At 41.8% G+C, this 25,856-nt stretch overlaps 1 protein-coding gene across 4 annotated transcripts; it reads right to left on the bottom strand.

Annotated features, from left to right (window-relative positions):
• Positions 1-1,080: 1,080 nt before the first annotated feature.
• Positions 1,081-25,552, bottom strand: LOC124109786 (cytochrome P450 4A11). Of its 4 annotated transcripts, XM_046468566.2 has the most exons (12): positions 25,314-25,552; positions 17,037-17,178; positions 9,779-9,823; positions 8,360-8,487; positions 7,352-7,473; positions 6,489-6,643; positions 5,973-6,079; positions 5,696-5,886; positions 5,461-5,594; positions 4,496-4,560; positions 4,271-4,347; positions 1,081-2,038 (listed from the first exon to the last, which is right to left on the bottom strand). In XM_046468566.2, exons 1-12 carry the CDS (start codon positions 25,500-25,502, stop codon positions 1,870-1,872), a joined length of 1,524 nt encoding a protein of 507 aa, XP_046324522.1. In that variant the 5' UTR covers positions 25,503-25,552; the 3' UTR covers positions 1,081-1,869. The 4 variants fall into 4 exon arrangements, 3 of the variants coding, with proteins under 3 accessions (XP_046324522.1, XP_046324524.1, XP_046324523.1); XM_046468568.2 differs by lacking the exon at positions 17,037-17,178 and having other exon boundaries at positions 25,314-25,514; XR_009224286.1 differs by lacking the exon at positions 4,496-4,560 and having other exon boundaries at positions 1,967-2,038; positions 25,314-25,550.
• Positions 25,553-25,856: the final 304 nt, after the last annotated feature.

The following is a 25,856-nucleotide window of genomic DNA, read 5'->3' as shown; positions in this document are numbered from 1 at the left end:
TCTTTATGTCCTTCTCTTGGCCACATACCCATATTCTTCAGAGGAAAGAAGTGTCTATTGAAATTCTGTGCCTATTTTTTTGCATGTGATGGTTGTATTTTTGTTGTTGAATACAGGAGTTCTTCTGATATCTTCATTTAACTTGAAACATTTTCTGCCTTTCTGTGGGCTCTTTCAACTCTCCAAGCGATTTTGGCTATTTTATGTGTATGGAAGTGATAAGTACCCAAGTCACTCATTACATGTGGACATTCAGATTTCTCCCTCTTCTAACCTTCTCCTGCTCTTGGGTCAGGGTCAGGTCTCGACTTCTTGGACTCAGACATTGACACTTGCTCTCATGTACAGCTTCTCCCTTGCTTCCACAGGACTGAGTGTCATGATGGTAGTTAGCTCCCCTTGACCTCTGATCTCTGAGCATGGCTAGCATGAACCCTCCTGTCCCACCTGATGCCAGAAGACTGCCATTCAGCCTCTCCAGGACATTCCCACCTCACTCTTCCTCCTTCATATTGAACCAGGCACTTCATGTCCAGCCTGCTTTCTCTGGTTCCTTCTTAGTTCAGGGCTGAATTTGTCCAGGGACCTGGGCAGCCAGGAACCTGGGAGGAAGACCCTGGCTGCTGGCACCACTGGGGGAGAAGCCCATGTAGAGAATAGAAGGTGATGTCACACTACAAACAGACCTCAGTCTATGGTTTGAGTCCATAGGCTAGGAATGGCTGGGGGATGGCCATTCAGGGTGCAAGGCACCACCATGTGGCACTGCTGCTCATTTCAGGCTCTGTCTTGATATTTAGAAGGTTCAATTAAGAGGAGTATTAACCCTTGGATAGAATGTAGGCCTATTCTTTTACCCCAAAGATGTGAATTTCTCTTAATGAACTACCAGGGAGTTCTAAGATCAGTTACATGGAACCAATGGGCAATTGTGTGACATGAGGAGGTCCCATGAATAAAGCCACTTGGAGTGGGTGGGCTGCATCTGGCCAGGCAGATATCATCTTCTACCTCAGAAGGGACCTTTTTCTTTTCTTTTCCCATCCCTCCATCACCTTTTAAGGAAAGACAGACACTATATCCAACTTTGTGAACTTTATGCAGAAGGGAGAAAAGACAAAGAGGCTTAGATAATAGATATTAGGAGAGATATACATGGATAGATTGGGTGACAGGAAGGAAGTATGCTAGGCTGAATAATGGCTCAACCAATGTACACATCCTTGACCTGGGAGAACTATGATGATATTCTCTATTATCACATGGGCACATTGTTATCACAAAGGTCCTTATGATAGAGATTGGATATAAAGACAGAAGTAGAGAGAGTCAAAGGTGTTGCAGGATTTGAATATTGACCATAGATCATGAAGTCCAGCAATGCAGCTCTAGATAATGGAAATGACAAAAGGGTGAGGCACACCAATGGCCGTGGATGTGCAGTGACAGCACCATTATCTTGGTTGCAACTCAAGGCAACCCATGTTAGAACTCTGTTATTCAGGATCATAAGTAACTATATTTCTGTCATGCAAAGCCATTGAGGTTGTTCTCACTTTTTATAGCAGCAGTAAGAAACTCATAGATGGACAGACAAGCAGCACAAGTAAGGTAAAGGAACAGACAAGGAAATGGACATGCAGGTTATCAGGGGACAAAGATATAGGCAGGTGGGAGACACATAGAAAAAAAGCAGGTAGGGAGCCTAGAGTTAGATGAGACAAAGAGGCAGGAGAGCAGGCAGGTGGGAAGAAGGGCAGGTGGAAAGATGGAAAGCATTTTTGGGACAATGGAAGGTGCACAGGAACAGGTGACAGAAACTCAAAATTTCAAGCAGCTGGCCCAAAGACTTCTTCTCTTCCACCAGAATTATTGGAGCTTCCTGAGATGCAGGTGGATTCCATTCTTGGACTTCAATACAATTAGTGCCATGGGTACAGGAATCCTGGTGGGATCTGGCAGTAGCTCAAAACGAAGTAGAGTCAGGGCCACGGCCACTTTCAGCTCATTCATGGCAAATTGTTTCCCAATGCAGTTCCTGAACCAGGCAGAGACAAAGAAAGTGGTCTCAGGCCCCACTCTGAGCTGGGGAGGCCTTGAGCCCTGAGCTCCTGATAAGAACAAAGATTCAGAAACCTCCTTTAATTAGAGGTGGCATACACCTCTGTTTCTAGCCTGGATTCACACTCTCCTGCCCTTTGATAAGGCCCTATTCATCTATGGAAAGCTCTGGCCCCACTTCTATATTCATGGACATGAAATCTCTGCTAAGGTAAGGTAAGGCTAGCACACTGAACAATCAAGTCTAATAACACTTTCCATTTTAAGAATAAGTCATTGGCTAGTTGAGTCTCTCTACTGATGGTTTCGGATTCATCAGTGTGGTTATCACTGGTCTGGACTGCATGGGAAAGTGTGGACCACACTCCCCGGGATCATATCTCTGGTGTCAAAGGATTCTGATGGCAGAATCAGATGTCATAGTTATCTTATTAGGACATTGTGCTGGGGATCTATAAGCTTTGATCCCCATCTGCCTCCCACCCAGTGGTCAGGCTCCAGCCTCCCCTCACATCCTTGGTCCACCAGCATCTCTAGGTTTCTACTCCAGAAATATCCCTCTTGCCATCTTCAGTCTCTTCTTCCAGGCTTCACTGATCTCCCTGATTCCCCTCCCTCCTTACTCCCATGCCCTCCACCAGTAAGGGCAGTATCCAAGGCCTCACCTCCCTGTACACCCTCTGTGGGCTACTGCCTCACCCACCTCTCACCTGTCCAGCCCCACTTCCTGCTTCAGCTCATATTCTTGAGGTTGCTGAGGATGTCCTCCTTCCACTCTGCCTGAACATCCTCAAGGCTCAGGACAATGGCCAGCTGACCCTTAACCCTCTGCTGGCTGTCCTTCTCTCTTCCAAGCCCCCAAGCTACCATTAGAGTTTTTATTCAAGTAGCCACCACAACCTATGGCCTCCAACAGTACCAGGGACAAAGAAACTTGCATCAATGTTCAATGAGTGATGAGAAAGTGAAAAAATTATGGAAAGAGTGATGTCTATCTCAATTGTAGGTGTCTGAACCAAGAGCAGCAACCTGCCTCAGAGCACAGCACTTGACACAGAGAAACATATTTTTCAATACATTTGTATTTGACTCAGATATGTTGAACTACAAAAATAAAATGAAATGCAATGGAACACAGAATGTAAACATTTCTACCTAAAAATTGAGCTACTTATGCTGTTCTGCCCTACAATGTCAGTGTCATGATTTGAAGCTAGTTTTCAATTCCAGGATAAATTTTATCTGAGAAATATGATTTCTCCATGGACAATCTTAATGCCGGTTCTTCAAAACTTGACTACACTTGTAACATTCACAGAATTTTTGACCCAGAAAAACCTTTCTACTAATTATTTAGTAGGTTTATGTCAAAGGCTGATTCCCATAACATTGCTGGGTTTTCACCGCAGCCCCTGTGGTGTGGGACTATCCAGCTCAACAGCTACTTCAGGTGAGTTTGTGAGTGTACATGACAGTATGTGCTTTGTGTCAAGTTAGTAGTGAGTTTTCTCTCAGAGGCATTTAGCTTCCTCATCCTATACCATGAACTATGAGTAGAGATCATCCTCCACATGTAGAATTTTGATGACTGGCCAGATAGAAACTGAATGTGACAATTAATATGAGACCAAAAATTGGAGGTCAGACCCAAAGCTGCATGAAATCACAATCACTGTTATCCACCCTTCTCCAACAGGCTGCAAACTTTACACAGATGGTTTTACAGTAAGAACAACGAGGTTTTTATAATTCTAAATATTTGGAAATATTTCAAAATTCTTCAGTGGCCACTGAAGAATTAAGCAGAAAATGGGATGATCTCATTCAAATGTGAGAAGAAAAAGAAATCCACCTCTTAAAACCTTACAATTGAGGAAAACAAACACCCAAAGGATAGTTTGCCTATGAAAATCTGATTCTAAAAATTCATTCTCCAAAATGAATAAAACACCAAGATAAAATGACACTTGGGAAAACTTCTGTGTATTTTGGTGGTGGGCCATTGGAAAGAGCAGTGGGTCAAACTCTCCACAGTGTGTCCTGTCTTTGGGGCACAGACACAAACGCACAACACCGTCTACCCACAAAAACCAACCAACAAGGGCCTCCATGAAGAAGCCACATAGAAAATGAGGGGATCACAAACATTGGGTATGTGTCAGAGAATTCCTGATCTCCCCACCCCATTGCCACTTAGAGGACATCTCACCTTGATCCTCCTGAGAAGGGCAGGAAGGAGTGGCTGTGTCGAGAAGATCCAGGTGCAAATCGAGAAGGATCAAACACCTGCAGAGAGAGCAGCAGGGCCAAGACAAATTGGGATCAAGTCCCTGCTTTCCAGCCATGGAGGGGACAGGATCCACAGAGGTGGAAGAAGGAGGATGTGTTGGTCTTAACAGATCATCCCCTTCTCCACCCCCACAAGGCCTCATACCTCTGGGTTTGGCCACACCTTTGGGTTATGGTGAAGGCCATAAAAGGAGAGTGTGACCATGAAACCTGTGGGACAGTTAGGAGACAGAAAAAAGATTATTTATGCCAGTGGCCTGGAACTCTGTCTCTGAAACAGCAGGACACCTGCACACACGAGTTGTATGCGTCCCAGATATCATCACTTTGAGCAGGATGATTTTACCACAGGAAGGTAGCGTTGTCATGGCAAAGCATCTGAGTGAAGGTGAGGAACGGAAAACTGTGAGCCTAGGAATAAGACCAAGAAAATATTGGAGACTCACTGCTTACACGAAATGAATACTATCCATCTAGTACCTTCCATGAAACAGCGGAAAGGATACATGAACTCACCCGACCCTCACAAGCACCCTTCAGAATACACAGGTTTACACCCATTTTCTTATGAGATACTGGATTTTCAGTGAGGTTGCTTATCTTTTTTATATTCACATAGCTGGCATGTAGCAGAGCAAGGATCAGACTCAATGCTGGGTGAGCCAATGGGTGGCTTCGTAACAGGGTAGAAATATCAGCTTCTCCTTTCTATCAACCTGAAAATCCTTAGATTCTGGGCCACATTGACTTGTAACATGGGTTTTCATGATCTCCTTCATTTGCCTTGAGGCATTAAAAAAAATAAAAACCACAACTCATTGACCCTGTATGATTATCTCTCTACCCTGCTCTTCTCTAGTACTGATAATCACAAGGATAATATCTGTAGGTTAATATTGAATCCATAAGTTGGCATTTTTTAGTTGAGATTTTTCTGATTTCAAGCTCTCTGTCCAGCATTTCATAAGAGTCATACAAATTTCAGAGTAACTATCTTTTCTACAAAGGAAGAAAGGGAGGCTGAGAGAGGCTCATAAGATCTAAAGAACATGTGGATCTTTGGTCCACCTTTCCCTAGGGAGAGATTAGGTAAGTATAGAAAGGTCATACCTTTGGGTAAGGAGCGTCCATCAGGGAAAGTGATAGGTTTGCTGAGATCTCTGCTCACACCTGATACTGGTGGATAGAGCCTCAGGGCCTCCTTGATGCACATGGTGGTGTAGGGCATCTGGTCCATGTGGTCCCTGAGGTGAAGGCCATCCTGAGGGGAAGGCAGGGCCCAGGAAGACCAGCACCTTGTCCCTACCAGAGGCAGGGCTCTCCCACCTCTTGAGCTCTCACTCACCAGGTGATGGAGGCTCCATCCCCCAGGAGGCTCTGGACCTCCTCCCTGCACTTCTTCTGATGCTCAGGGTGTGCAGCCAGAGCATAGAAGATCCAGGAGATACCACTGGCTGTGGTGTCATGGCCCTCAAACATGAAGGTGTCCACCTCGGCACGCAGGTCCTCATCAGACAGGCTGCTCCCATTCTCCATCTGGGGAGGCCATGGATGAGAGAGCAGGGTTTGTCCCTCCCTCTCCTAGGCAAAGCCCCTGGTTTTTCCACCCACCACATACTCACTTTGGCACACAGAAGGATGTCCAAGAAATCCAAGTGCCTCTTCTGCCTGATCTTCTCCAGCTCTCCCTCATTCTGCAGCTGAGCCTTCCTTTGCCCGATCACTTGATCTGTCCCAGGATAGGAGTTACCAGGTAGAAAACACAGCTACAGCAACCCCTAATAAGCCATTTTACCCCATGACAATCTGGGTGTCCTGTGGAGCTCAGGATGCACAGGTGAGTGGGTGTGTGGGAGTCTAGCACCATCTGATGCAGGCCGACCTTCCATGGGAGTCCCTGTTGAATGCTGATGGGATAGGCCTCATTCAACACTGCTTAAGTGATGATACTGGCATTGTGCTGTACCTGACACACTAACATCTCAGCTCCTAACACTTTCAGAAAGATAGTGTCCAGCATGAGGGTGTCCTAGTTTCTTTCCATTGTTAGCAGATGTCCTGCCTCTGTCTCAGGGGCCATGGCCCTACCTCTTAGACTGAACCTGGTAAAGGAAAGTAGACAGGATTAGAGACAGAACCTGTGTGCTCATGGGCAAGCTGGCAGGCATGGTGGAACAAGCGGCCATCAGAGGTCTGTCTGTAGATGGTGTCGTTCTGGTGAAAGACATTCCTCGCACGAGATAAAAATAGGTAGTTCATATCCCCAACAGCCTGAATGTAGGACTTGGAATTCCTGATGGAGAGATTGCAGAACACATTATACTATGGGGCCACATGACCTGGAAGCAGTGTGGGTTCTATATGGAGATTACTGAATGATTGGGACAGACAACACTGACACCTTATATCTGTGTTACATCCCTTGTGAGCATTTGTTGAGAGCCACAGCCAAGTCAGAATGGCCCCTGGCATTTTGCCAGAAGTAATGATTGAGAGGCAAGCCATTAAGATGATGCTGGATTGAAACAGGTTATATATTCAATTGTATATAGACCCCTGCTGTCCGCCTCGAGTGCCCGCTACTTTGGACTTCTCGCAGGGATGCCTGGGGAGTTCAGTGTTGGTTGGTGAAGTTCTGGTGGAGGGAGTTCCGGTTGATGTGTGGTGCCTAGGAGGGCCGTGTGGGTGGCGTTCGCGGGAGTTCGGAAAATAAAGTTTTTTCCTGCTTGAGTGGCTCGGGATTTGTGCCCAGCCAGACTGCGGCAAGCATTGGGACTTTAGAAGATGACACGAGCAATCAGACTTCTACCCCATTCAGGAATCAGGGATCTGTGGATGGGCATGTTTGGGTCTGCTCAGGAATCAGGACTTGGTCTGGGACCAGAATAAGAATCTCTCATTTTAATGTGGTAAATGTCCAAGATGCATCACTCAAATCTTGGGTAAACTTACACCAGTTGATTAGAACAAGTATCCCTTACCTCATGGGTTTGGCACTGACCTCTCCTGCTGGACACTGCCCTGGTGGCTGAAGGCACACTTCATGATGGTGTCCAGGGTCATCAGAGAGACATGCTGAAAAATCTCCAGGGAGTTCTGTCCAATAAGCTGCTCCCATTTGTCCTGGGGAGGGAGAAGGTCATTATCCTATTCAGTTCCCCAAAAGACGTATGCTTGTAGGGCTAACCTCTTTCTCTGCATCTCCAGGTATTCTTTCCTGAATCTCAGAGTCACATGCATTTTTGCAAATTAAGAGTATGAAGCAAATATTTGTACTCCAATGTTTTCTCAGAAATTTTTATTATAAAATGAAACAAATATTTACATAATATATTATTAATTTAGAATTTTGGGCAATCATTTATGACCATTAAATTGCTAAAAAAGCTCACAGGCCACCATTTAAGTTTTAAATTCATGAGCTAGACTTAAAAAACTGGCAGAATACCAAATATGAGGACAAGAAAATTTCAAGCAAATAGACTCATGAGCCACATATTGAAAATAAGTCTTTTCATTATCCTTCAAAAAAAAGTTGCTGAACACTGTTAGATCATTCATCTGAGTTCTAATGGGTATGGTGGATGTGCAGGTTCACTGTGAGATGTGGATCTGGTGTCCATATCACTTCATGGGTCACTCAGGTCCACATGAAAGCCCTCAACTCCACCCTGAGAGAATCCTACCCAGGATCTGCAGTGCTACTGAAGATGCCATTGCACAGGCCTGCTGTGCAATGGATCAACTTCCCCTATAGTCCACTGTGCTAAAGACTTGGAAGTAGGAAGGGGAGTCTATATCCACCATGATGCTGTCTACCTTAGACCATAAGGAAGTGACCATATCCTGCTGCCTGGGTCCACTCTGCCCCTTCAACTTTTGAAGAACTGACTCTCACAGTAATGGCCTGAGATTGTTGTTCTATGTGACTGTCTTTGGTGGCTGTTAGGCTGTGGAATCTGAGTGTTGGCTTTGAGTGAGTGAATGGGAATGAAAGAGAGAGACTCACCAGCATCGCTCTGACAGAGTCAGCCATGATTCCCACGTAGGGCTTCAGGATGTCATAGTGGAAGGCTGGGGTCAACATCCGGCGATGCTGGAACCATGTCTCCCCATTCAACAGGAGCAAACCGTACCCTGGGCCATACATGGTTGTGTACATGAGTGAGTGGACAATGGGAGGAGAGGAAGTCTGGGGACAATGTGGGAGAGACTGATGGTGGGACTCGGGTAAGAGACCCAGAGGGCAGAACATCTTTGGACAAAGACAGTAATGACTGGCACTTTTCAGGAATATGAGTTTCCCAGTTGGGCTGGTGTATCTGTTGTGATTATGACAGCTGCAAAGGAGATGTAGAAAGGGTTTGTGGGCCAGAGAAAGAGGTACCCAAGTCCATGTCAGGCTGAGGCTGTTTGGAGTTACCTAGAAGGAGAGGTGGAAGCAGTGAGCCTCAGGAGGGCTCACAACAGCTTGCAGGAGGGGTGGGGGTTCTGTTTAGATTGAAAGACACTTCTCAGCCATTAGAGAAATGCAAATCAAAACTACTCTAAGATTTCATGTCACTCCAGTCAGAATGGCAGCTATTATGAAGACAAACAACAGTAAGTGTTGGTGAGGATGTGGGAAAAAAAGGCACATTCATACATTGCTGGTGGGACTTCAAATTGCTACAGCCAATATGAAAAGCAGTATGAAGATTTCTTGGAAAATTGGGAATGGAACCACCATTTGACCCAGCTATCATATTCCTCAGTTTATATCCAAAGGACTTAAAAACAGCATACTACAGGGACACAGCCACATCAATGTTTATAGCAGCACAACAATAGCTGAACTGTGGAACCAGACTAGATGTCCTTCAGTAGATGAGTAGATAAAAAAATGTGGCATTTATACACAGTGGAAAGTAATCAGCAATAAAATAGAATAAAATCATGGCATTTGCAGGTAAATGGATGGTGTTGGAGAAGATAATGCTAAGTAAAGTTAGCCAATCCCAAAAAAACAAATGCCAAATATTTTCTCTAATATAAGGAGGCTGACTCATAGTGGGGTAGGGAGGGGGAGCATGTAGGAATAGATGAACTCTAGATAGGGCAGAGGGATGGGAGGGAAAGGAAGGGGGCATAGGGTTAGAATTGATGGTGGAATGTGATTATCATTATCCAAAGATACATGTATGAAGACAGGAATTGGTGTGAAAGTACTTTATATACAACCAGAGATATGAAAAAATGTGTTCTATATGTGCAATATGAATTGTAATGCATTTTGCTGTCATATAGATTTTAAAACACTAATTTAAAAAGAAATGAGACTTCATTTAGTGGCAATCATGGTAGTGACCCATCAAATCTTGTTCTGTGTGAGTCAGAGAGAGATTTTGCCAACCCTAATTTCAGAGTGCCCACTTTCAGATGTACATACCAATCCAGGGAGCCACAATTCTGTATGTATTATGAGCCTTTGGATCTGAAAAGTAAGTAATGGGATTAATTACAAGAAGGAGACAAATAATGAAGACCCAGGGCCACTGTGATTGAGGCCATGCACTGTCATGAGTGTCTGATGACTGTCAGTTGGCATTTGATTCCATATCACCTCCCACTTCCTCTTATCCCATTCTGTCTCTGCTACAACAGCTAAAGGGCTCAGGAAGACATGGACCAGAAGGACTGCAATGAGAAGCTGGCAAGGAACATAGGACATGTTCTCAATGACAAAGAATATGACTGAGCCTTGGAGTGTTCTCACAATGAGTGATGGCTTAGTTAGCCCATTATTAAATAGGAGGAGATTAGAGGTTTCAAACCAAAGTTAATGTGGAGATGAAGAAAGCTTTTTGGAGATAGACCAATACACCTAACAGATCAGGCCAATATACCTAAGAAATCACCTCAAAAGATACAAGCTGATATACCTAAGTGATCACCTCAATAGTTTTAAAAGAGACAGAAAAAAATGACATAAAAATCATCCCCCACCCTCCCTCCCTCTCTCTCCCTCCCTCTCTCTCCCTCCCTCTCCCTCCCCAATAGGTGCCACTCACTTGCTGCCTCCCTTCCTACTTCCTCCCTCTGCCACCCGAGCACCAGCCCTGCTCCGAGCTGCCCCTGGGGTCCCTTCCCCGCCAACAGAGGAGCAGCTAATGTGGCCGCCAGCAGCACATTATCTCTTCCTCCTTCTATTCTCCCGCCCTCACGTCCCCAACATATGTGAAACCATGTACTTTGCATGAATTAGGATACTGAGAACTGGGATGTCTGAATAGTATATTACAGTTGTGTTGTGTATTCTTTTTTTCTTCTATTTTTACATTTTTTATTTTTCTTAATATTTATGTCTGTTTGTTTTATGTACTCTACTGTCTTCCCACTTACTTCTCCACCCAAAATTACTTCCTCTCTCTTCTCCTGCTACTAACCTTCTTTAGATTCCTCTCTCACACTTTCTAAGATACAATAATTCCATATCCTCACCTCCTGCCTCCTCAGCATATCATCCTAAATTTCACCCCCAGTTCTTTGTCCACCATCAAAAACTGTAAATACTTTTGCAAACCTAGTGTTCATATTGCAGAAAATAACTGAACTTCTGTATATTGTATATCAGTTACAATATACAATACTTTGTATGTTGTAACCAAACTGTAAACCTCTTAATAGCAACTATTTGGTTTAAGGTTGTGTATTGTTTGTATTGAGATCTTTAACATTGTCCTTCCCCTGGAAGGAGAGGTATTGGAACCCTGTAGGGGCACTATAAGCCTATAGGGTAAAATGGCAATTCCTCACATCTGCATTGTTAGAAGGGAAGACACCCAAACAATACGAAAAAATAAGGGAAGGAAGTGCCCCCAAACAAATCAAGATACTACATTATAAGAATCCATGGACAGCACAGCAGAAGAAATTACAGAGAAGGAGTTCAGAATGTATATAATTAAAATGTTCTGTGAATTAAAGGATGATATAAGAAAGCAAATGCAGACAGCAAAAAATCATTTCAATAAAGAGTTACATAAACAAATATGGGAAGCAAAAGATTACTTCAATAGGGAGATAGAGGTTCTAAAAGAACAATCAGAAATAATTAAAATGAAAGAAATAATAAATTAAAAGATCAGTTGAAAGCATCACCAAGAGATTAGACCACTTGGAAGATAGGACCTCAGATAATGAAGACAAAATATATAATATTGAAAAGAATGTAGACCACACAATGAAGATGGTAAGAAACCATGAACAGAACATTCAAGAAATATGGGATAGCATGTAAACACCAAATTTAAGAGTTATTGGGATAGAGAAAGAAATAGAGCTCCAAACCAAAGAAATGAACAATCTATTCAATGAAATAATATCAGAAGATTTTCCAAACATGAAGAATGAATTGTAAAATCAAATACAAGAGGCTTACAGGACACCAAATGTACAAAATCACAACAGATCCACACCAAGGAACATTATAATGAAAATGCTTAGCATACAGAATAAGGAGAGAATTTTAAAAGCCATGAGGGAAATGAATCAGAATACATATAGGAGGAAACAAATTAGATTTTGAGAAGATTTTTCAACCCAGACCCTGAAAGCTAGAAGATCCTGGAACAACACATACCAAGCTCTGAAAGAAAATGGATGCCAACCAAGAATCTTATATCCAGCAAAATTATGCTTAAAATTTAATGATGAAATAAAAAAAACTTGCATAATAAACAAAAGTTAAAAGAATTTACAACTAGAAAGCCTGCACTATGAAACATTCTAGGCAAAATATTACATGAAAATAAAATGAAAAACAACAATGAAAATCAGCAGAGGGAGGTCTTACACTAAAGGAAAAACTAATCAAATGAGAAACCAAGTCAAGTTAAATACTAAAAACAAACAAAAAAGGCTGGGAATATAAATCATGTCTCAGTAATAACCCTGAATGTTAATGGCCTAAACTCACCAATAAAAAAACATAGACTATCATCTTCCACCATCCTTGCTATTCCCCTTCCCCTCCCTTTCCCTCCCACCCCTTTTCCCTATCTAGAGGTAGTCTTTCTCCCATGCTCTCCCTCCCTACACCACTTTGAGTCATGGTAAGAAAAAAAATAGACTAGCATATTAGATTTTTTTAAAAAAAAGACCCAACAATATTCTGCCTTCAAGAGACTCATCTCATAGGAAAAGACATCCACAGACTGAAAAGTTGGGAAAAATCAGACCACTCACATGGACTGCAGAAACAAACAGGGGTTTCCAACCTCCCATCAAATAAAGTAGACTTCAAGCCAAAGTTAATAAAAAGGGATAAAGAAAGACATTTTAAACTGCTCAAGGAAACCATACACCAACAAGACATAACAGTTATAAATATATATGCTCCCCAAATTGGAGCATCTACATTCATCAAACAAACTCTTCTTAAGTTCAAGAGTCAAATAGACCACAACACAGTAATTCTGGGTAACTTTAACGCTCCTCGTTCACCTCTGGATGCATCTTCCAAACAAAAGCTAAACAAAGAAACTATAGAACTCAATAATACAATCAATAACTTAGACTTAACTGACAAACAGAATATTTTATCCTTCAATGAGCAAATACACTTTCTTCTCAACAGCACATGGATCCTTCTCTAAAATAGACCATATATTATGCCACAAAGCAACACTTAGCAAATACAAAGAAATAGAGATAATACCCTGCATTCTATCAGATTACAAAGGAATAAAATTAAAAATCAATGATAAAATAAAAAATAGAAGCTACTCCAATACCTGGAGACTAAATAATATGCTATTGAATGAAAAGTCAGTTGCAAAAGACATCAAAGAAGAGATTAAAAATTCTTAGAGGTAAATGAGAACATTGATACAACATATCAAAATCTCTGGGACACTATGAAAGCAGTAAAGAGGAAAGTTCATTGCATGGAGCTCATTCCTTAAAAGAAGAAAAAGTCAACAAATAAATGACATAACATTACATCTCAAAGCCCTAGAAAAAGAAGAACAAATCAACACCAAAAGCAGTAGAAGACAGAAAATAATTAAAATCAGAACTGAAATCAATGACATTGAAACAAAAGAAGCAATTCAAAAAATTGACAAAACAAAAAGTTTTGTTCTTTGAAAAAATAAATAAAATTGATAAACCCTTAGCCATGCAGATGAAGAGAGGGAGAGAGAAAACTCAAATTACTAACATCTGTGATGAAAAAGGAAATATCATGCTGGACACTACAGAAATACAGAAGATAATTAGAAATTATTTTGAAAATTTGTACTCCAATAAAATAGAGAATATTGAAGGCACTGACAAATTTCTTGAGTCATATTATTTGCCCAAACTCAATCAGGATGATATACACAATTTAAACAGATCAATTTCAAGCAATGAAATAGAAGATGCCATCAGAAGCCTACCAACCAAGAAAAGCCCAGAACAAGATGGATACACAGTTGATTTCTATAAGACCTCCAAAGAAGAATCAATATCAATACTCCCAAAATTATTTAATGAGATAGAAAAAGAGGGAGCACTTCCAAACTCATTCTATGAGGCCAATGTCACCCTGATTCCAAAACCAGGCAAAGATACATCAAAGAAAGAAAACTTCAGATCAATATCTCTAATGAACATAGATGCAAAAGTTCTCAATAAAATTCTTGCAAATCAAATACAAAAACATATCAAAAAGATAGTTTACCATGATCAAGTGGGGTTCATCCCAGAGATGCAAGGTTGGTTCAACATACGAAAATCAATAAATGTAATTCATCACATCAATAGGCTTAAAGATAAGAACCATATGATTATCTCAATAGATGCAGGAAAAAGCATTTGAAAAAATACAGCACCTCTTAATGTTTGAAACAATAGAAAAACTAGGGATAACGGAAACATATCTCAACATCATAAAAGCTATCTATGCTAAGCCCCAGGTCAATATCATTCTATATGGAGAAAAATTAAAAGCATTCCTTCTAAAAAAACAGGAACAAGACAGGGATATCCTCTTTCACCATTTCTATTTAACATAATTCTTGAAACACTAGCCAGAGCAATTAGACAGATGAAAGAAATTAGAGGGATATGAATAGGAAAATAACTCAAATTAGCACTATTTACCTACAATATGATTTGATACTTAGAAGACCCCCCAAAATTCCACCAGAACACTTCTAGAACTAATAAATGAATTTGGCAAAGTAGCAGGATATAAAAACAACACTCATAAATCAAAGGCATTTCTGTACATCAGTGACAAATCTTCAGAAAGAGAAACTAGGAAAACTATCCCATTTACAATAGCCTCAAAAAATTGAAAATATTTGGGAATCAACTTAATGAAAGAGGTGAAAGACCTCTGCAATGAAAACTACAGAATACTCAAGAAAGAAATTAAAGAAGATCTTAGAAGATGGAAAGATCTCCCTTGTTCTTGGATAGGCAGAATTAATATTGTCAAAATGACTATACTACCAAAGCACTATACAGATTCAATGAAGTCCCAATCAAAATCCCAATGATATTCCTCATAGAAATAGAAAAAACAGTCATGAAATTCATCTGGAAAAATAAGAGACCCAGAATAGCTAAAGCAATCCTTAGCAAGAAGAGTGAAGCAGGTAACATCACTATACCAGACTTTAAACTATACTACTGAGCAATAGTAACAAAGACAGCATGGTACTGGCACCAAAATAGACTGGTAGACCAATGGTACAGAGTAGAGGACACAGAGACTAACCCACGTAATTACAATTATCTTATATTAGACAAAGGTGCCAAAAACATATATTGGAGAAAGGATAGTCTCTTCTACAAACAGTGCTGGGAAAACTGGACATCCATATGCAACAAAATGAAATTAAGCCCCTATCACTCACCATGCACAAAACTCAACTCAAGTTGGATCAAGGACCTAGGAATTAAATGAGAGACCCTGTGCCTAATAAAAGAAAAAGTAGGCCCAAATCTTCATCATGTTGGAATAGGCCCTGACGTTCTTAATAAGACTCTTATAGAGCAAAAGTTAAAATCAAGAATCAAAAAATACATCGGAGAAAAAATAGTCTCTTCAACAAATGGTGCTGGAAAAACTGGAAATCCATATGCAACAAAATAAAATTAAGCCCCTATCTCTCACCACACACAAAACTCAACTCAGAGTGGATCAAGAACCTTGGAATTAAACAGAGACCCTGCACCTAATAGAAGAAAAAGTAGGCCCAAATCTCCATCAGGTGAGATTAGGCCCTGAATTCCTTAATAAGACTCTTATAGAGCAAAAGTTAAAATCAAGAATCAATAAATGGAATGAATTCAACTGAAAAGCTTCTTCTCAGCAAAAGAAACAATCAGTGAGGTGAATAGAGAGCCTACAGAATGGGAGCAAATTTTACTACACATTCTACGTACATCAGATAGAGCACTAATCTCTAGGACATATAAAGAACTCAAAAATCTTAACACCAAAAAAAAAAAAAAAAAAAAAAACAAATAACTCAATGAATAAATGGGTCAAGGGACCAAACAGACACTTCTCAGAAGATGATATGTATATCAATCAACAAATATATGAATAAATGTTCAACATCTCTAGCAATTAGAGAAATGCAAATCAAAACTACACTGAGATTTCACCTCACTCCAGTCAAAATGGCAGCTATTAAGAATATAAACAACAATAAGTGTTGACGAGGATGTGGGGGAAAAGGCACACTCATACATTGCTGGTGGAACTGAAAATTGCTGCAGCCAATATGGAAAATAGATCACTCTCACCCCTAATCTCCCCAGAATCACCTTCATGTATTCAGGGTCATATGGAGATTCTTTTTGGAAAACTGGGAATGGAAACACCATTTGACCCAGCTATCCCACTCCTTGGTCTATACCCAAAGGACATAAAAACAGCATGCTACAGGGACACAGTCACATCAATGTGAATAGCTGCACAATTCACAATAGCCAAACTGTGAAACCAACCTAGATGCCCTTCATTAGATGAATGGATAAGAAACTGTGGTGTGTGTGTGTGTGTGTGTGTGTGTGTGTATGCAATGGAATATTACTCAGCAATAAAAGAGAATAAAATCATGGCATTTTCAGGTAAATGGATGGAGTTGGAGAATATAACACCAAATGAAGTTAGCGAATTCCAAAAAAACAAATGCCGAATGTTTTCTCTGACATAAGGATGCAGATTCATAATGGGGTTGGCAGGGAACATGGGAGGATTAGATGAACTCTAGATAGGGCAAAGAATTGGGAGAGAATGGGAGGGACATGGGGGTAGGAAAGACACTGAAATAAGATGGACATCATTATCATAAGCCCATGTATGAAAACAGGCATGGTGACTTCCTTGTGAACAACTAGAGATATGAAAAATTGGCCTCTACATGTATAATATGAATTGTAATGCATTCTGCTGTCATATATAACAAATCAGAATAAATTAAAGATAATAAAATAAATAAATAGAAATCATTACCCCAAACTGTTCTAAATGTCCACTATAAAGTATTATTGCCCATATGCTAGGTGTATCCAGGGACAATAGTAAGTAGATAATTCAGACATTTATTTATAAATGGCCACTTTTTTTATGGACTTCCACAGACACAGGTATGATCTCAAAAGAGAAAAACTGAACCTGCTGAGAGGGAGTTCACTCTCACCTGATCTCCCCAGAATCGCCTTCATGTATTCAGGATCATAGACGAGGATGCGCACTTTGCTGCCCCACAGCCATTGTGGGAAGGCACTTGGGAACTCATTAACCCACTTCAGAATGTATTGTAGCTCCTGGTCCTTTGGGATCTGATATCAGGGGAAAGACAATGCTTTAAAAATCATCTTTTAGGACAGAAAAGGCCCAGGGGCCCGAGGCGGGACAGAGCTTCCAATCACTCCTACAAGGTAGGCAGGCCTGCGACCCACCGGCAGAAGAGGAGCAGCGGCCTGCTGAGAGGCTGAGCCGCCCCCTCTCCCTGCGCCGGCAAAGTAGAGGGAACTGTGACCACGCACAGAGCAGGCCCAGCGGCCTGCTGAGGGGCAGAGCCACCCCCCACCCCCGGCGCCTGCCAGGTAGGTGGAACTGTGACCACGGACAGAAAAGGCCCAGGGGCCCGCGGCGGGACAAAGCTTCCAATCACTCCTGCAAGGTAGGCGGGCCTGCGACCCACCGGCAGAAGAGGAGCAGCGACCTGCTGAGAGGCAGAGCCGCCACCTCCCCCTGCACCGGCAAGGTAGAGGGAACTGTGACCACGCACAGAGCAGGCCCAGCGGCCTGCTGAGGGACAGAGCCACCCCCCACCCCCCGCGCCTGCCAGGTGACCACGGACAGAAAAGGCCCAGTGGCCCGCGGTGGGACAGAGCTTCCAATCACTCCTGCAAGGTAGGCGGGCCTGCGACCCACCGGCAGAAGAGGAGCAGCGACCTGCTGAGAGGCAGAGCCGCCCCCTCCCCCAGCGCCTGCAAGGTAGACGGAACTGTGACCACCCACAGAACAGGCCCAGCGGCCTGCTGAGGGGCAGAGCCGCCCCCCACCCCCCGCGCCTGTCAGGTAGGCGGAACTGTGACCACTGACAGAAAAGGCCCAGTGGCCCGGGGAGTGGCAGAGCTTCCAATCACTCCTGCAAGGTAGGCGGGCCTGCGACCCACCGGCAGAAGAGGAGCAGCGGCCTGCTGAGAGGCAGAGCCGCTCCTCCCCCAGCGCCTGCAAGGTAGACGGAACTGTGACCACCATCAGAACAGGCCAGACCTGCAACCGAGAGACAGAACAGGCCCAGTGGCCTGAGGAAGGGTAGAGCCGCCCCCCCCCCCGCGCCTGCAAGGTAGGCGCATCTGCGACCCACTGGCAGTACAGCCCCAGAGGCCTGCAGAGGGGCAGTGCCGCTGCCTGCGCCTGCAAAGTAGACAGAACTGTGACCACCGACAGAACAAGCCTATCGGCCCGCAGAGGTACAGAGCCGCCGCCCGCGCCTGAGAGGGAGACTTTGCAACTATACAAGACCAATATAAATATATAGGGGGAAAATTCAATAGCACAACAGTTTCACCAAGTAGAAAGGAACGCGAACAGTATGAAGAGACAAGGAAAGAAAGGACCACAAGCATTGCAGGTCAACTCAACATTAGAAGAGGTAATAGCTGCAGCAGATGGAATGTCAGATAAAGAATTCAGGATATACATGCTTCAGATGATCTGGAGTCTCAAGGAAGACATCAGACAGCAAAATCAGACAATGAAAGATCACTTCAACAATGAATTACATAAACAAATCCAAGAAGCAAAAGATCAACTATACAGGGAAATAGAGGTTATAAAAAACAAACAAACAGAAATCCTAGAAATGCAGGAAGCAATAAGCCAACTTAAAAACTCAATTGAGAATACTACCAGCAGAGTAGAACACTTAGAAGACAGAACATCAGACAATGAAGATAAAGTATTTCAACTTGAATAGAACATAGACAGCTCAGCAAGACTGTTAAGAAACCATGAGCAGAACATCCAAGAAATATGGGATAACATCAAGAGACCAAATTTAAGAGTCATTGGGATACAGGAAGGGACAGAGTTTCAAACCAAAGGAATGAGCAATCTATTCAATGAAATAATACGAGAAAACTTCCCAGACTTGAAGAATGAGACAGAACCCCAAATCCTAGAAGCCTACAGGACGCCGAATGTGCAAAATCATAAGAGACCCACACCTAGACACATTATAATGAAGATGCCCAACATACAGAATAAGGAGAGAATTTTAAAAGCTACAAGAGAAAGGAAGCAGATCACATTTAGGGGTAAGCCAATCAGGATAACAGCTGATCTTTCAACACAGACTCTGAAAGCTAGAAGATCCTGGAATAACATATTTCAAACACTGAAAGAAAATGGGTTCCAACCAAGAATTGTGTTTCCAGCGAAATTAAGCTTCAGGATGGAAGATGAAATTAAAACCTTCCACGATAAACAAAAGTTAAAAGAATTTGCAGCTAGAAAACCATCTCTTCAAAACATCCTTGGCAAAACATTACAGGAAGAGGAAATGGAAAATAACAATGAAAACCAACAGTGGGAGGTAGGACACTAAAGGGGGAAAAATAATCAAAGAGGAAAACAAACCACGTTTAGTAACATAAATAAACAAATATGGCTGGAAGAACAACCCATATCTCAATAATAACCCTAAATGTTAATGGCTTAAACTCACCAATCAAGAGACACAGGCTAGTAGAATGGATCACAAAACAAGACCCAACAATATGCTGCCTACAGGAGACGCATTTGATAGGAAAAGACATACATAGGCTGAAGGTGAAAGGTTGGGAAAAATCATATCACTCATATGGACTTCGGAAACAAGCAGGAATATCCATACTCATATCAAATAAAATAGATTTCAAGCCAAAGTTAATCAAAAGGGATAAAGAGGGACACTACATACTGCTCAAGGGAACCATACACCAACAAGACATAACAATCATAAATATATATGCCCCAAACAATGGTGCAGCTATGTTCATCAAACAAACTCTTCTCAAGTTCAAGAGTCTAATAGACCACCATACAATAATCATGGGAGACTTCAACACACCTCTATCACCACTGGACAGATCTTCCAAACAAAAGTTGAATAAGGAAACTATAGAACTCAATAACACAATTAATAACCTAGACTTAATTGACATATATAGAATATACCACCCAGCATCAAGCAGTTACACTTTTTTCTCAGCAGCACATGGATCCTTCTCAAAAATAGATCATATATTATGTCACAGGGAAACTCTTAGACAATATAAAGGAGTAGAGATAATACCATGCATCCTATCTGATCATAATGGAATGAAACTGAAAATCAATGATAAAAGAAGGAAGGGAAAAGAATACATCACTTGGAGAATGAACAATAGGTTACTGAACGATCAATGGGTTATAGAAGACATCAAGGAAGAAATTAAAAAATTCTTAGAGATTAATGAAAACACAGACACAACATATCGGAATCTATGGGACACATTGAAAGCAGTTCTAAGAGGAAAATTCATTGCTTGGAGTTCATTCCTTAAAAAAAGAAAAAACCAACAAATAAATGATCTCATACTTCATCTCAAAATCCTAGAAAAAGAAGAGCAAAACAACAGCAAAAGAAGTAGAAGGCAAGAAATAATTAAAATCAGAGCTGAAATTAATGAAATCGAAACAAAAGAAACAATTGAAAAAATTGACAAAACTAAAAGTTGGTTCTTTGAAAAAATAAACAAAATCGACAGACCCTTAGCCATGCTAGCGAAGAGAAGAAGAGAGAGAACTCAAATTACTAACATACGGGATGAAAGAGGCAATATCACAACAGACACTTCAGAAATACAGAAGATAATCAAAAATTATTTTGAATCCTTATAGTCCAATAAATTAGAAGATAGTGAAGGCATAGATAAATTTCTTAAGTCATATGATCTGCCCAGATTGAGTCAGGAGGATATAGACAACCTAAACAGACCAATATCAATTGAGGAAATAGAAGAAACCATCAAAAGACTACCAACTAAGAAAAGCCCAGGACCGGATGGGTATACAGCAGAGTTTTACAAAACCTTTAAAGAGGAACTAATACCAATACTTTTCAAGCTACTTTGGGAAATAGAAAAAGAGGGAGAACTTCCAAATTCATTCTACGAGGCCAACATCACCCTGATACCTAAACCAGACAAAGACACTTCAAAGAAAGAAAACTACAGACCAATATCTCTAATGAACCTAGATGCAAAAATCCTCAATAAAATTCTGGCCACTCGGATACAAAAACTTATCAAAAAAATTGTGCACCATGATCAAGTAGGATTCATCCCTGGGATGCAAGGCTGGTTCAATATACGGAAATCAATAAATGTTATTCACCACATCAATAGACTTAAAAATAAGAACCATATGATCATCTCGATAGATGCGGAAAAAGCATTCGACAAAGTACAGCATCCCTTTATGTTCAAAACTCTAGAAAAACTAGGGATAACAGGAACATACCTCAATATTGTAAAAGCAATCTATGCTAAGCCTCAGGCTAGCATCATTCTGAATGGAGAAAAATTGAAGGCATTCCCTCTAAAATCTGGAACAAGACAGGGATGCCCTCTCTCACCACTTCTGTTCAACATAGTTCTCGAAACACTGGCCAGAGCAATTAGACAGACGAAAGAAATTAAAGGCATCAAAATAGGAAAAGAAGAACTTAAATTATCAATATTTGCAGATGACATGATTCTATACCTAGCAGACCCAAAAGGCTCTACAAAGAAACTATTAGAGCTAATAAATGAATTCAGCAAAGTGGCAGGATATAAAATCAACACGCATAAATCAAAGGCATTCCTGTATATCAACGACAAAGCCTCTGAAATGGAAATGAGGACAACCACTCCATTCACAATATCTTCAAAAAAAATAAAATACTTGGGAATCAACCTAACAAAAGAGGTGAAAGACTTATACAATGAAAACTACAGAACCCTACAGAGAGAAATAGAAGAAGATCTTAGAAGATGGAAAAATATACCCTGTTCATGGATAGGCAGAACTAACATCATCAAAATGGCGATATTACCAAAAGTTCTCTATAGGTTTAATGCAATGCCAATCAAAATCCCAACGGCATTTCTTGTAGAAATAGAGAAAGCAATCATGAAATTCATATGGAAAAACAAAAGACCCAGAATAGCAAAAACAATGCTAAGCAGGAAGTGTGAATCAGGCGGTATAGCGATACCAGACTTCAAACTATACTACAGAGCAATAGTAACAAAAACAGCATGGTACTGGTACCAAAATAGGCGGGTGGACCAATGGTACAGAATAGAGGACACAGAAACCAATCCACAAAACTACAACTACCTTATATTTGATAAAGGGGCTAAAAGCATGCAATGGAGGAAGGATAGCATCTTCAACAAATGGTGCTGGGAAAACTGGAAATCCATATGCAACAAAATGAAACTGAATCCCTTTCTCTCGCCATGCACAAAAGTGAATTCAAAATGGATCAAGGAGCTTGATATCAAATCAGAGACACGCCGTCTGATAGAAGAAAAAGTTGGCTACGATCTACATACTGTGGGGTCGGGCTCCAAATTCCTCAATAGGACACCCATAGCACAAAAGTTAATAACTAGAATCAACAAATGGGACTTACTCAAACTAAAAAGTTTTTTCTCAGCAAAAGATACAATAAGAGAGGTAAATAGAGAGCCTACATCCTGGGAACAAATCTTTACTCCTCACACTTCAGATAGAGCCCTAATATCCAGAGTATACAAAGAACTCAAAAAATTAGACAATAAGAGAACAAACAACCCAATCAACAAATGGGCCAAGGACCTGAACAGACACTTCTCAGAGGAGGACATACAATCAATCAACAAGTACATGAAAAAATGCTCACCATCTCTAGCAGTCAGAGAAATGCAAATCAAAACCACCCTAAGATACCATCTCACTCCAGTTAGATTGGCAGCCATTATGAAGTCAAACAACAACAAGTGCTGGCGAGGATGTGGGGAAAAGGGTACACTTGTACATTGCTGGTGGGACTGCAAATTGGTGCAGCCAATTTGGAAAGCAGTATGGAGATTTCTTGGAAAGCTGGGAATGGAGCCACCATTTGACCCAGCTATTCCCCTTCTCGGTCTATTCCCTAAAGACCTAAAAAGAGCATGCTACAGGGACACTGCTACATCGATGTTCATAGCAGCACAATTCACAATAGCTAGACTGTGGAACCAACCTAGATGCCCTTCAATGGATGAATGGATAAAAAAAATGTGGCATTTATACACAATGGAGTATTACTCTGCATTAAAAAATGACAAAATCATAGAATTTACAGGGAAATGGATGGCATTAGAGCAGATTATGCTAAGTGAAGCTAGCCAATCCCTAAAAAACAAATGCCAAATGTCTTCTTTGATATAAGGAGAGTAACTAAGAACAGAGTAGGGTCGAAGAGCATGAGAAGAAGATTAACATTAAACAGGGATGAGAGGTGGGAGGGAAAGGGAGAGAGAAGGGAAAATGCATGGAAATGGAAGGAGACCCTCAGAGTTATACAAAAGTACATACAAGAGGAAGTGAGGGGAAGGGGAAAAATAATATAAGGGGGACAAACGAATGTCAGTAGAGGGAGCAGAGAGAGAAGAGGGGAGGGGAGGGGAGGGGAGGGGAGGGGGGATAGTAGAGGATAGGAAAGGCAGCAGAATACAACAGACACTAGTATGGCAATATGTAAATCAATGGATGTGTAACTGATGTGATTCTGCAATCTGTATATGGGGTAAAAATGGGAGCTCATAACCCACTTGAATCAAATTGTGAAATATGATATATCAAGAACTATGTAATGTTTTGAACAGCCAACAATAAAAAATTAAAAAAAAAAAAGAAATGAATGAGTGGTGAGAAAAAGGGTATAGAAGTTATAGCTGTGAGATTTTTCTTTGAAAAGGGAAAGATAATAGTTTCAGATAACCTGGTTTTAAGAATTGGTGTCTTATTAAATATGGGTGAAACCTGAGCATATTTATATGCCAAAACGAAATGTACTAAGATAGGGAGAAGTTGCAAGGTCAGAATAAATACATGATTGAAGAGAGTAAGGTTAATGAGAATGGTAGGAAAAAACATGATCCAAAGCAATATTGAAAGAATTGTTCTTCACCCTTTTCACTTAAACAGGAAATAAAATATGAATGCAAAAAAAAATCATCTTTTATTTCTGGCTTAGGGACTGTAGTGAAGGGCAGCATAACCATCAGGACATATTTCTGGATCTTTCAGCAGAACTCAGGATTTTGGAGCTGTTTCTGCTGACCTACGTGTGCTGCCCTAAGCTGGATCCTGTGGCCCTGGAGAGTAGAGCTGTGTGCCTCAGCAGAGCTGTGGGGGTCAGAGCCTCAGCTGTCTGTGTGGACATCCTCCACCTCCTCTTGAGTGTGTTCAGAGCACAATCCCTAGCAGAGCTTCTCTCCCTGCTGCCCTTTTTCATGCTCTGTGTGCTCCCTCAGGGCTGGAAGTGCAGGAAGTTGACCCCCTCCCTCCACTGCCCTCAGGCTCTTCCTTTCTCTCCTTCCTCTGACTCTACACAAGGTGCAAGGCTTTGCTCTGGGCACTGGGGTACAAGACCGTGTTGGTGTGCCCAATCCAAAGACCTCACATGCAAGGTGCTTTGAAGGAGAGATAAACAAATCTTGTTTGGAGGTTAACACTAAAACCAGTCACCCTCACCAGAAAAAAAAAAAAAAAATGTGCTGCCATTCCTGTTTCCTATACCCATGACACATATTTGCCCCTCAAAACACACATTCTAGAAACATCCTCAGTTGGGGGCAAACCTATCCATTTGGTCCCCCCACCTGAGCAGAGGTAGCTGATTCCCTGTGTCCTGACACATCCTGATATTCTTGCCCTTTGTTATCCCACAATGATCTCCTCAGGATAGTGACACCATCACACTGATATCTGTGTTTCAGAGCAAACTCAGGACCAGACAAAGAGTATCCTAGTCTGTGAGTGGGGCAGGAAAGATTGTAGAAGGCTGGTTCTGAGATGGAGGATCTTTGAGGAGTCTAGGTGTTCTTGGCCTTGAGAAGAAAAGACTCAGGAAGAACAAACAACAGTCCTCTAAGGTGCCAGGCTGCAAGGACAAATGTCAGATCTGCATGGTGATAGAGTTAGTGACAGTGGTGAGTAACAGCAAGACAGGCTTCTTTTAAAGGAGTGAGCTCCTGGTGCTGGAAGGGGCCAAGCCTGAGAGGTAATCTGGGTGTTCCTCAGATGCCTAGAGCTTGCAACAGGCTTTGTCCTGCCTGCAACAGGCTTTGTCCTGTGCACTTCCTGGCCAGTCTTTGGGCTGCAGTCTCCCTTCCCTCCTACTCCTCTTCCCATTTCTTCCTACCTTGTGGCCAAAGAACCAGTGGGATGGTGGAGATGGAAACTGCTGAAGGGCTTTGAGCAGCCATTGCCTGCGCAGGAGGAACTGGGCTGCCTTGAACAGCAGCAGAAGCAAGCTGAGCAGCGAGGCCACTTGGAGGAGCCCAGAGATGCTGCCCGGGAATCTGGTGAGGCTCAGTGAAGACATGCTCATGGTGCAGAAGCTTCTGTATTACTCACTGTCCCTTTGTCACTGATTAAGTCTGGAAGGAACGTCCCACCCACTTGTGGTAGAGTGAACTGTGTGGGCAGGGCTTGGTCTCAGTGTACAGAATTGATTAACCTGAAAGTTTCACCTTGGGAAACAGTGAGGTCAAAACCTTATCGGTGGACAGAGGCAATAGCCATGCACACACCTGTTGGGTGCAGAGCAGGCTGAACTGTGTTGTCTGCAGAGCAGGCTGAACAGATGTTGGCTGCAAGATAGCCCACGCACTCAAACCCCCCTCTATCTGGTCCTTTATCACCTGTTTGCCTCAAGTCTGAACATTCAACCCTGCTCAAGGCT

The sequence above is a fragment of the Marmota monax genome, unplaced genomic scaffold (assembly GCF_021218885.2).
Source record: "Marmota monax isolate L192 unplaced genomic scaffold, Marmota_monax_Labrador192_F-V1.1 WCK01_AAM20220418_F8-fsc00008, whole genome shotgun sequence".
Lineage (NCBI taxonomy): Eukaryota > Metazoa > Chordata > Mammalia > Rodentia > Sciuridae > Marmota > Marmota monax.
Note: the sequence above shows the minus strand (reverse complement) of the source record. Positions and strands in the feature narration are given on the sequence as shown.

Coding starts and splice junctions, on each gene's coding strand:
- LOC124109786 (XM_046468566.2), bottom strand. CDS start 25,502: ATGAGCATGTCTTCACTGAGCCTCACCAGATTCCCGGGCAGCATCTCT. Junction 7,474..8,359: donor ACTCTGTCAGAGCGATGCTG/GTGAGTCTCTCT, acceptor CTCCCTCCCCAG/GACAAATGGGAGCAGCTTAT. Junction 4,348..4,495: donor AGGTGTGGCCAAACCCAGAG/GTATGAGGCCTT, acceptor CTCTCTCTGCAG/GTGTTTGATCCTTCTCGATT.